Here is a 12,411-nt window from a genome sequence, read left to right on the forward strand (position 1 = left end):
ATACATACCTGTACATATATATATATAAACATATAGGGCCTATAATTTTCCTCCAGGGCCTGGCTTTAATATTTAAGAGGAAAAATCCTGAGCAATTTGAAATTTGCTGCTAATATTTACATTAAAATGTGTTTTAAAAACTCTGGTGAATTAAATCTGTAAAAAATACTTACACATTTAACTGATGGATCATCTTCTCTTGTGTCCATCAACTGATCTGGATTCTGATGATGGTTATTACCATTCTGACTTACTCTTGTATTCTGATTGGGTTTGCTCACTTCTGAAGTGGCAACATGTGTTGCTTTACCTCCCGAACTGCATTGTTTAGACTGTAAGTTGTCTTTTGTCACTTGCTGCTTTAGGGTGTCATGGTCTGCTTTTGTAGAATTTTCTGATGTTGTTCCAGTATGTTCTTCTGTTGTGCTCTTGCTATCACTGGATAAACTGGTATCTCTTGCAGCTTGTTTACTTTCAGGGTCATGAACACATGATTTCCTTTCAGGGGTGCTGCTCTGATTTACACCGAGGGTATACCCAACTGATTCAGACTTACGTCCTGTATCACCAAATACTTGACTTACTTTTGAGAACTTGGTAGCATAATTTTCTTCAAATTTTACATCCTTATATCTAATAACTTCATCTTTTGAGGTGCAGTCTAAAGCAGACTTGTTGGTGTTGATAGTATTGCCATCCAGTGGTCCAGAAGGGACCAATTCTTCTGCTTGAATTACTACTGTGGTATTGCGCACAACTACAGGTGTTGAGTGCATCTCATCTTTTCTGTCTGTTGTAAGTTGGCCATCTGTTGACACACTACTTGAATGTTTTCCGGAACTATCCATAGATGGTTTGTGGCTTTCGTTTGGCAACATGGTACTATTTCCTTCTATTAGGTTGCTGGATGCATCAGTGTTGTTGTGATCTTCATCTGATGGTTTGTTTTTATGTCTGTCATTTGTATGTCTGCTGCTATCTTGAGATAAACTGTTTGTCACCATTGTATTAGCGGTTGCTTCCACTGAATCGCTGGATGCATCAAGTTTGTTGTGATCTTCCTCAGATGGTTCATTTTTTTGTCTTTCATTTGTAGAAGTCTCTGCAACAGTTCCAGGCTGACCCTGGGTCGGTCTTTTGCTATCTTGAGATAAACTGTTTGGCATTACTGTACTAGTGGTTGCTTTCACTGAATTAGTGGATGCATCAACTTTGTTGTGATCTCCTTCAGATGGTTTGATTTTATGTCTTTCATTTGTAGAAGTATCTGAGATTGTTACAGGCTGACCCTGGACTGGTCTGTTGCTATCTTGAGATAAACTGGTATCCCCTGAAGCACTGCATTCAAGTTTTCTCTTTGGTAGCAGCTGTGTAAGAGTGTCAACATCTTCTTTATGTCGTCTTTTTAATTTTGACGTAACAAGAGACTCTATAAAAAGACATGTACTCATGATACTTTTGTTTCTATGAAATCATCAGTGTGTTCAACAAACATACAGATATAAATCATGCTGTGAATTATCACATTCACATCCCTCAAAACAAATATTAGTTTAAAATCCCCTCCAGTAAGCAAACTCCTATCTCTTATGTTGGAAATATATGGTAGTGGTAATATACCTTGGTGGTTTGATCCTAATTGTCTTTCAATTTCAGAGTCCTGGATACAAATCCTGCTACAGTAAAGAGCTCTTTTTACTTACAACTGGAAAATCCAAGTAAGATGCTACCTCTGGTCATAAATAAATGATCAAACACAATACTGTACCTGTTGAAGGGGTTGCTTCTTCTTTTACTTGACCACTATTTGGTTCTCCACAGTACGGACAAAACAGGCCCACTCCTGGATGATCATTGTCACAATTCCAACACTTAACTGTGGTTGTAGTTGTTTGATTGGCTGCATGGCATTTAACGCAGAACTTCTTCCTCTTTTCACATTTATTTCCACATCCTTTGGTCTTGCATTTATCTTTATTGCCCATTGTTCACTAAATGAAAACAAATTATGAAATATGTGTTACCCAAACGAAATTACTCGTTTTGTAATTATTTTGTGGGAGGATATTAAAGTCACAGGAACAGTCTCGCCACCTTCTGTAAGTAAGGTTTTGGCGATCCAAACTTATGCTTTCGTTGGGAAATCAGCCTTCCTGTCGGGGACGTCACCCACCCCGGCCATTGTCGAATCCTGGTGCCAACATGGCCTCAGGGCTCTACACAAATTTGAAGCATTCCGCTTTTCATATATAAAAGCTAAACTCACCAAAAATCTCAAAACACTGATTATAATGTTCACTTTAAATAAATTAATTTTTTTTTTTTTTGCATTTTTGTTATCAATCTTTTGTTAATTCAATTATTTCATACCTAGATTATTGAAGACAAATACCACTTACAGAAGCTGAGACTAACACATTTTTTTTTTGACGCACATGCTTTTGACCACACAGTGATCTTCTTCAGGTAATTTATTATTCATACCCGTACAAATTATATTTTGATGATGGAGTAAGATTTTTGTGTTTAGGCTTATGCTTTCTTCTTGCTCATTACTGGACAAAAACAATTGTGGGATTCCCAAAATGACTTCACTTCCTCTACACCATGACTCATGAGTGCAACTATGACATACACAGAGAAAAGTTGTGGACAATGCCATAGCTACTGCAGCTATTGGGACAGTTGGGACAGTCCCACCCAATTTTTCTAATGGGTCCACATTTTTAAAAATGGGTCCAAATTATGCAATTTTATGCATAAAATGGGTCCACTTTTTGAAAACTTGGTCAGATTTCTCATATTTAGCCTAAAATGGGCAAAATTTTTTAAATGGGTCCAGATTTTTCATATTTTTGCATAAAATGGGTTCACATTGTTTGAATTGATACGTAAAGTGGGTCCACACTGATATTGTCCCGCACTATTTGAAAATCCTGCCTATGGCATTGGTTGTGGAACATGGTTGTATGCAAGGAACATTTAATCCTACTAAAACAAGCCTGGAGAAGATATTTTTGTGCCTCCGACCATGAAACTTATCTTGATGAGCCTCCAGCACCAAATGTTAAACAGTAGTACATTTAGTGCTTTGGAGCAAGCAAAAATATTAAATCTTATTTTGCATTTTAAATTGTGATGTGTTGAAAAAAAAATGTTTTTCTCTAGAATGTCTCTGGGTTAAAGGTCAGTGCCTCCGATTGCCGGCACACAGTCACAAACTTTTTCCAGCCCTGCTACAGTACTAAATAAAATTAAATTAAACATTGCTATGGCTGCTCTCCATGGTTTCTGTTGAATTGATTTTTAATCACTACATAAACAATACACTGCAATAACATGCTGTAGTTGGATTATTGAAGACATATACCACTTACAGAAGCTGAGACTAACACATTTTTTTTTTTGACGCACATGCTTTTGACCACACAATGATCTTCTTTAGCTAAATTATTATTCATACCTGTACAAATTATATTTTGATGGTGGAGTAAGATTTTCATTGACAATTATAATAGTTATTATAGACATTGAAATTATCAAGGACTCATAAATGTTAACAGTATTAAACAGTCCTTGAATATACAATATGTTTTATTGTTTTTTTTTTTCAGTTTTTTACTTTTATAACAACAGCATATTTATATATATTACAATAGTCATGGGCATACACATTCCCATAATTTATCATTAATTTTTTTATGAATATCTTATAATCATTTTTATTTAATTGCGTAAACATAAAAATACATTTTCAATTCCTTTACCTCATCTTTCGTAGGATTCCACTTTATATATTTTTTTCAATGGCATCATCGTTATTATTATTTTTATAGCACCAAATATTAATGCTATTATACTACCTTTCTTCCTTTTTTTAATGTAATTATTTTTCTTGTTACAATATAAAATAATACTTATACTTTATGTACAGTACATTGTTTTATATTGTTTTAAATATTTATGTAATTTTTTATTCGTCTAGATGTATACTAATATCTAGATTGTGTACTATTTATGAAATGATTGAATGAGAAACATGTTTTCGTATAGGATTTCTGCATCTGATATCAAATTTCCAGCTTATGTTTCGTAATTTTGGACAATAAAAGAATTAATTGCCTCTTCCTTTTTTCTAATTTTGTTAGTAAAAAAGCAAATGTTTGTTGTGATTAAGCTAATTCTAATTTAAGTAGGCCTATATAATAATAATTCATATTTCCTTTCGACAAACTGCAATAATTACACATAGAGTACTATAGTGTTACGTCACGATACCACATGATACTACTCCGTTGCTATCGTTGCAAAAAGTGTTAAACCGGACGCCGTTTTCTTCATAGAAAAACCATTGATCATAAATTTCTAAGGTAATTATTAAGATGTTGTATCTTACATTTTCTTTGTAAATTTTAATTGATGATTAAATGTGTGTTCGATAACTAATATAATGCGAGCTTTTGTGTTTTTAGTACATTTATTCCAGAAAGCCTACAAAGTCATTCAGGTGTCCCAATGAACAGTAACCAACGTCTGTTTACAACAGAGAGCGCCACCTGGCATCGTGACGACACGACTGTGGTACTCTATAGATAGATAACGTCACTTTACATAGCCCGTTTTTACTAATATAATGCGAGCTTTTGTGTTTTTAGTACATTTATTCCAGAAAGCCTATGAAGTCATTCAGGCGTAATGAATGTAACCAACGTCTGTTGATAACAGAGAGCGCCAACTGGCATCGTGACGACCCAACTGTGGTACTCTATACACTGATAACGTCACTTTACATAGCCCGTTTTTATACCTGGGCCTAGTAACGTAATAGTACCAATTGCAGCACTAGGGCTAGTAGGCCTACTGTATACTACGTAGGTATTACTACTGTATAGTTCATTAATTCTTTTTAATTAATTGAATAGGCATAGGCCTAGTTAGTTAACAAAATTTTAATATTGTTTATATCAGTTTATCACTGATGCTCGGGAAACGCCTAGCCAAAAACATGGTCGTTTCACCTCTTTTGAGTGGTTTTCGGGGCGAAACTACCCTGATATAGTAATTGAACAACTCAAACAGGGGTGATACGACCAGAAGCAGTATTAGGCCTAACTTAAATCTGGGGTCATAACTACCTGAGTGCTGGGCAGTGCTGGGTATGGAAGCCGAAACCACCGTCTCAGTCACATCACCTCTCCGTCAACACACGGTTAAGGTTGTAAGGTTTTTGTCTTCAGGGTGTAATCCAAGTTATCATTTAAGCCTTGCTTTGATGTAGTAGTAAATTGGTGTGATCTAAGAACGACACAAAACCATCGGCATGATGCTCCAAAAGGAGTTTTACCTTTTACCGATTAATTATCCAGATCTAGGTCCTTTAAACGACCACTTTTTTAGATGTCATCGTCGCAAAACTCAAGCTATACGGGGTTTTCCCAATATCTACCATTGGAAATTCCAACAAAAATGGTACTGTCTGATAATCGTTACATTAGATTAGAACAAGATATAAACAAGGACCTTAATTTATACTTAAACACTGGTATTTAATATTTGCTTATAAATAAAATTGATTCAAGGTAACATATGTGCAATACCTATTTTATGGCATTTTCAGCATTTGAATATACATTTTTCTAAATATATCCTTCCCTTAGTAATAATGAACTCAACCAAAACTTCATCTGTTAAAAAACAATTTTGTTGCGCGTTCAGCTAAAAACACTAAAAATACACTAAAAATAAAATACGAAAGAGAACATTAAACAAATTTGGTTCACTGAGAACATTCATAAATTAAATATATACTGTGTGGGCATCTGTTTGTTGATAATTTTGTTTACCAAGGCCTGTTTATACTTCAACGATAGCGATACAATAAGCTAAAAAGCGATTGTTCGAAACAAAATAAATAAAGAGAAATTTTTACACTAGGACGATTTGATAACGATTTATCGTGTAGGCCTATATGATAACAAAATTTTTTTAACAAATCAAATCAGATGATGTCATAATCCTGGAAAAACGATGAAATGTCACAGTCTGAGAGTGCCGTTTTCGGCCATCTCAGTAGGTTGATATTCTTTTAAAAAATCTCATTTGGGAGGGGGAACCCCCTCTGAACCCCTTCTCCGAGCTCGAGCCTACGAGCTCAAGTCCCCCTGTCGGACAACTTAGCCCCCCCCCCAATATCATAGAGCCGCCACTGCTACTAGGCCTACGATTTTAATGTTTTTCCATGATTATGACGTTATTTGATTTGATTTGTCAACATATGTTGTTATCGTATACTGATAAATCGAATCGTTCTAGTGTAAAAACTTCTCTAGGCCTGTTTCTTTTATTTCCTATGTAAACAATTGCTTTTTAGCTTTTTTTATCGTTATCGTTGAAGTATAAACAGGCCTTTAGCATGTTTATTATTTGTTTAATGTTTCGTTACTCCTACTCTCTTAATGCAAAGAGTGAAAGAGTGCCTACTGGACCACTCCTTATGGAGTGAAATGATAGAAAGAGTGAGATGTCACTCTATTCAGAGTGAATTTTAGTATTTTTTCGCTATTTTAAGAATAATATTTACTCATTTAAGAGTGAATGTTCACTCAAAAAAGAGTGAAATTGGAGTGGGACTGTAGGCACTCTTTTCGAGTAAAAATTCACTCTTTTACATTAAGAGAGTATGTTCAATGCCGTAGTCAGCTAAATGGGACAGTGGGACAGACCCACACAATTTTTATCTAATTGGTCCACGAAGAATTGATAGCCTATACATTTTACAAAATGAGTGCGAATCCAAAGTTCGCAAAAATAAGAAGCCCAGGGCTTCAATTCGAGGTTTTAGGGTACTGAATAGTCCTATATATAGGGTCTATATATATTACATCAAGACCAGATGAAATTCTTTGATCATTTTAGGTATAAAACATATTATCGTTTATTGATCACATTTGTGTTATTGATCTATTGACCTGGAAAAATTAAAACTGAGATAAACATTTTACAACCGTACCGTCTCATTTAGGTAAAGTTTGGGTTTCACTTTGTTTTTTGAGTTGTATTTTGATCTCCAATTGCATTTCTTATGGCTTATTCATTTGTAACTAAAAGGTAAATTGTGAATCTAAAAGATTTTTGTTTTGAATTAAATCTATGCAGTATCAATACAAGGAAATGTGAACTCTAAGGATGATCAAATGAAGTTTGCAGTAATTGAATCGATCGCAATTGCAGGTTTTCTTTCTGTTTCGTTTTGTCATATAGTACGGTAGTTGACCAATGCTTTAGTTGTTCGATAATAATAATAATAATAATAATAATAATAATAATAATAATAATAATAATAATATAATAATAATAACAATAATAATAATGCAGTAAGGATATAATATTAATAACTAACGAAAAATAACTTGCATAGGCAACATTTATATTCAATACACTTTATTATATGGTCATTATATGAATATTATATATATGTCATATATAGTAGTTGACCAATGCTTTAGTTGTTCGATAATAATAATAATAATAATAATAACAATAATAATAATGCAGTTAAAGGATATAATATTAATAACTAACGAAAAATAACTTGCATAGGAAACATTTATATTAAATACACTTTATTATATGGTCATTATATGAACAAACTATTTCCCACGATATGGCTACGAATGATGTCTTTATAATGCCTTGAAATGCTAGAAATAGCTGCATGTGAATCAAAGGAATTTGTAGCCCGCCCTCATGGTAGAAAAAGTTAATTGCATTCCTGAATCTATTCACATCACAGTACTTAATACTTTTAATTTTGAAATGGTTACAGATCAACTTCAGAAACGCAACATGTGCGTGACGTTCTTTTACGACATAGAACTGTTATAAACAATCCTGTCCTTTACCCGTTCAGGGGACATCGGTATGGAGGGACAGTTTTCCATGAAACTTCGAAAAAAAGTTTTACTACCGACCTACCCATTTTTTGTTTGGATTTTCTCAAAACGTGGCCAACATAATTTACAAGATACAATTTAATTTATCTATTTATTTATTTTTTTTTTGCCTTATTAAAAGATATACAGCTGTATACTACAAAAGAGTCGCAAAAGAATAATGCTCCACCATGGTGATGGTTGGGGCTGTTTACGGTAAGAAAATTTACGATTATGACCTCTAGATGAACGGAAATGCCGGGCACTCTCGGACATAAAATTGAATATAAATTTCTGCCTTTCTTCATGTAAAAAAGAATTTTCACTCAAATTGTGATAGTGATGATGCCATTATGGGCGTGATGTTGATGGGATGATGGTGATCGTAATGAGGGTCGTGATGGTGATTATCGTGATGGCAGGCACGTGATGATGATAATGCTGCTGCTGCTGCTGATGATGATGATGATCCTGATGACATGATGATTATAGTGATGGTGACGATGCTGAGATAGTGACGATGATGGTGACGTTGGCGGTGAATAAAAACAGTGATATAATAGTAAAATACATCATAATGTAATAAAATAAAATATTAATCATCATCACTCCAATGTATGAGTAGGATCAATATTTAAAATAATATATTGAGGCCTAGTATTAAATATTAAAACAATTAATTATATAATAAAAAAAAACAGCAATAAGATAACAAACAATAAGATATTAAAATATATCGGTCCTGCGAAACATTGTTTTTTCTCAGGAAAAATGAAAGTTCGGTGATTTCTGTAGGGGGAGCAATGCAAGTTATATTTTTGGAATGCAGTAAAGTTACAGTTAGGTTGAGTTGACTCCTATGCAACACAGGAAGCACAACAGAACAGTGAGTGCTTACTTTCTTAGTTTCCTTGGAGTAATTCAGTACTTATACAAACTGAGCATTACTGTATTGCCATAATAGTTTACAAACATGTTGCATATTGATTTGTTATCTAGGCCTAGTGAAAATGGTACTGATAGCAGATCATAACAACTGTTGATTTTTTTTAGCCTCGCGGAATGAGCGACCCCGTTCGACTGCTGGACTTACTGCACTCCAATCGACTCTGTCGGCTGCATAATCGTCGACGCTGCACTGTTTACAACTTGAGCGGGTAATCACAAATCGATTTTGTATTGAAACATGCTACCTTTTGTGTTGGTAAAAGCTCTTATTGAGGATTATATGTGTTTGTCTGTCAATTGTTGGACTTAATCATGGTGTAAGCATGTAGTAACACACTTAAGCATTCTTTCAATTGTTACCAAATAGCGTGGATAAAGTCACATCAGCCAAGTTGTGTCTTCAGCTATTATTCTTTGGAGGTTGGAGATAAGAAAACGAAATGGCCTCTTCAAAAATTGCTAAAGGAAAAAGTAGTAAAAAGAACCCTTCGTCAAAAGCAAGAATAAAAGAACCACCACCTCCCGGAATGTTAGATGATCGAGTGTTTTCCCTGAAGGATTTTGATTTGATAAAAACAGTCGGTAAGATTTAAAAGGAAGTTGTTTTATTAATTTTAGTAGATCAGTCGGTGGCCAAGTTTGTGTGGCCCCAAAACCTGTTTAGGACCTAATTGGCCTATTTCTATGTTTGTACATGTACAGTTATTTGACCCCCTTTGATCTTCACAATAATGTAAACATTTGTACAGATACAATCAATCTCTGGATACAGATCTTAAAATACTGTGTAGGCCTAGGTGGACAACTCCATAAAACCAAACCTCACATTTTTCAATTGTGAGTTTTTATATTATAGGTATAACGATGTGTTGTCTTCATCATGTTGGCATACACATATTCTAAACCATGTTTTAACTAGGATCTCTTTTTCACGCATCGATGACAAACAATGCTGAGCAGCGAAGCGTAACCAACAGAAATAACTTAGCGTTTCGGCCATATTTTCGGAGGTCATGTTACTCAAAAAATCATAAATCCTTAACGGAGGGTTTTATCAACATAATTTTTTCTTTAAAATGTTCGCAAAGGACATATCTACAGTACATACTGTATGAATAAAAAAAAGAAATTGAAGTATTCTATCAAAGGTGTTAAAATTCCTGTAATTAAAGTTTCTAGATTTTTTTAAAAGAAAGCAAATTAGGTGAATCTCGATCACTGAAAATGGCAAGAAATTACAGAATCATTTGCAAATTTATTTAATCAGCTACATAATGGTTCTTACAGAGAAACGTCTTGAATCAAATACCAGACTGCAACGTTAATGTAAAATTTGTATCTGGGATGGTAAATTATCCTGATTAAAGTACTGTATTCTCTTTTGAATTTCTGACCTACAGTAAATCATCAAAGGTGAATTATGTACCTATAAACTGTGCACTGCTAACAAATAGACCAACGAATATTGAAGAAGTGGTGGTTCCAGAAATTTGCTTACATGGGGTCCAATAGGAGGTCTGAACCAAGGGGCCGACTAGAGCCTTGGTTAGGGCCTGGAATCCATATCCCAGGGTTTACAGAAAGAGTTTTTAGGGAAAGCCTTAAATTGTGCTTTTACTCCACAATATTAGGGATCGACAATCAAAATAACGTTATTCAGGGATAGGCAAATTATTATTTTTGGTCTGACGAGCTCGTTGCTGCATCAGACGATGCAGGGTCCAAACCTGTCCTGCTGGGGGTAATCTCTCTCTGTCTCTGTTGACACCACCACTGATAAGAAGAATGAAAATAAGAACATATTAGCCACAGCAAAAACAAAGAAAAAGTATAGATTTTGTTACGGTCTTTTGAATGTCATCATAAGTGAACAACTGGGTCCGCTAATAGATTCTACAGGTTTTCATAAGAATTCAAACTGACAAGTTGATTCTCTTCCCTACTGAGTTAGATCAAATCCAAAGTGCAGTCCAGTTAACTGTACCACAAACTTTGACCTCATTCATGTAGGTGGATTGAACACATTTCATTCAAACTAAAATCACTGCAATTGCTTGTGTTTGAATGCATTGCCTATAGGCTACAGTAATAAGTGTAAATTGTTGAATATATTTTAAAAGCAAACTATTTTGTACATTGTCTTTTGTGTTATTCTACATAGCTAGTACCGTAGGCCCTAAATAATTTATGGTAGCAACCATCTCTTTATCTGGGAGAAAATAACAAATTGGGCTTTATAAAATAATAAATAAATAAAATAATGTAAAATCAAGCTGATCCTAGATATTTCACTTTTTGGCCCAATCACAGCCAGTGTTCACACTCAACCAGAAACCTTTTAAAAAGTGAGATGGTGAATTATCCGGAACAGAATCAAGTGCCCCCATATCTCCCCATCACATACATGTTTTGAAAAGAAATAGAAAAGTTTGAGAATACTGTTTATGGTCATCTAGATATGCCATAGCCATGATGGGGCTGATGTTTTCTAGTCCCTGTGAAAAATCCCTCTCTTGGCCCCTTCTATTTCAAATTCCTGGATAACTATACTATTGATTACTTTTCAAATTATTCAATGTTGTTATTGATTGGTTTAAATCCATCTATTTTTCATGTGAAATTGCTATATCAATAAGATCATGTAGCACTGCAGAATTTCATGGCCATCTCGATAAGCTTTTCTTCATCTGCCGAGTCCAAAATCCTTACGATTTGAATATGTCAAATTTGTTTTTGATAACACTACTGTATGTCTACAACAAGTACACAAATTTAGTGTATGTGGCCATGATTTTGTGTAGGTCTTTTTGGTTGGAGTAAAGCCAGCACTCAGTCTGCTTCGTATGATGTCCATGGAAGCGTTAGGCGATGCAACGCTGTCTGCTGATTGTCCAAATAGGTCCTCGTTAAATACAATCCGTTGTGTACGTGTCGTGTTCTCCAAAAAAGTAGTTTCTGCAGATGGGCGTGTGAACTGGTTGAAGGAGAGTAATTAGATCAAGATCCAAGTATAATAATAAAATAATTAATGACTGTTCCTTAGAAATTTTAAATAAAATAATTATATAATTCATTAATATTGTCTAAGAAAAATTGTCAGATTACCTATATCGATCATTATTCCATAAATGTATAATTTAAGATTATGCAAGGGTTACTTACCTGCAGTATAATCTTGATTATACTAGTCCTCTGGAGGTGAGAATCGTTATACCTCCAAGCGGCTGGGAAACACCTAGTGAATGAAAAAACCGAAAGAGGACACAGTATAATACTGTACCTTCATGGTGATTTTTGTGTCACCAAAACAAAGGCTTATGTTTTCTAAGGTCATTTCACAGTACCAACCACTTTTTAGATCCATTGCAAAATGACCATTGATAACCATTAAAAAGAAGAATAAGCAATGAGATCTGAGATATTTAAATAAATATTTGAATCTACGACAGGAAAGAATTGCAATTTAAAACAATGGTCTAAGAAAGAATTATATGTTATAAAAAGGTAGATGTGTAGTTGATTTTGCAACCGC

General features: G+C 34.3%; 2 protein-coding genes across 4 annotated transcripts in view; one reads left to right on the forward strand and one right to left on the reverse strand.

The window, feature by feature from the left end:
• Positions 1-5,400, reverse strand: part of LOC117120738 (E3 ubiquitin-protein ligase rnf213-alpha-like) — a 59,102-nt gene extending 53,702 nt beyond the window's left edge. The window contains exons 1-3 of the mRNA XM_033265815.1: positions 5,136-5,400; positions 1,769-1,991; positions 174-1,429 (exon numbers count right to left, since the gene is read on the reverse strand). Coding sequence (XP_033121706.1) covers positions 174-1,429; positions 1,769-1,985 — 1,473 coding nt within the window. The 5' untranslated portion in view covers positions 1,986-1,991; positions 5,136-5,400. The remainder of the gene's footprint in view (positions 1-173; positions 1,430-1,768; positions 1,992-5,135) is intronic.
• Positions 5,401-8,748: 3,348 nt separating this feature from the next.
• The window catches only part of LOC117120744 (cAMP-dependent protein kinase catalytic subunit PRKX-like), a 43,264-nt gene continuing 39,601 nt past the window's right edge, over positions 8,749-12,411 (forward strand). The window contains exons 1-3 of one of the 3 annotated variants that reach the window (XM_033265842.1): positions 8,749-8,817; positions 8,985-9,088; positions 9,247-9,461. In XM_033265842.1, coding sequence (XP_033121733.1) covers positions 9,320-9,461 — 142 coding nt within the window. In that variant the 5' untranslated portion in view covers positions 8,749-8,817; positions 8,985-9,088; positions 9,247-9,319. Of the gene's footprint in view, positions 9,462-12,411 lie in introns of all 3 variants that reach the window. The other 2 variants (XM_033265827.1, XM_033265835.1) reach the window with 2 other exon arrangements.

This window comes from Anneissia japonica, unplaced genomic scaffold, assembly GCF_011630105.1.
Source record: "Anneissia japonica isolate Jap-2015-1 unplaced genomic scaffold, ASM1163010v1 scaffold3888_len366471_cov172, whole genome shotgun sequence".
Classification (NCBI taxonomy): Eukaryota; Metazoa; Echinodermata; class Crinoidea; order Comatulida; family Comatulidae; genus Anneissia; species Anneissia japonica.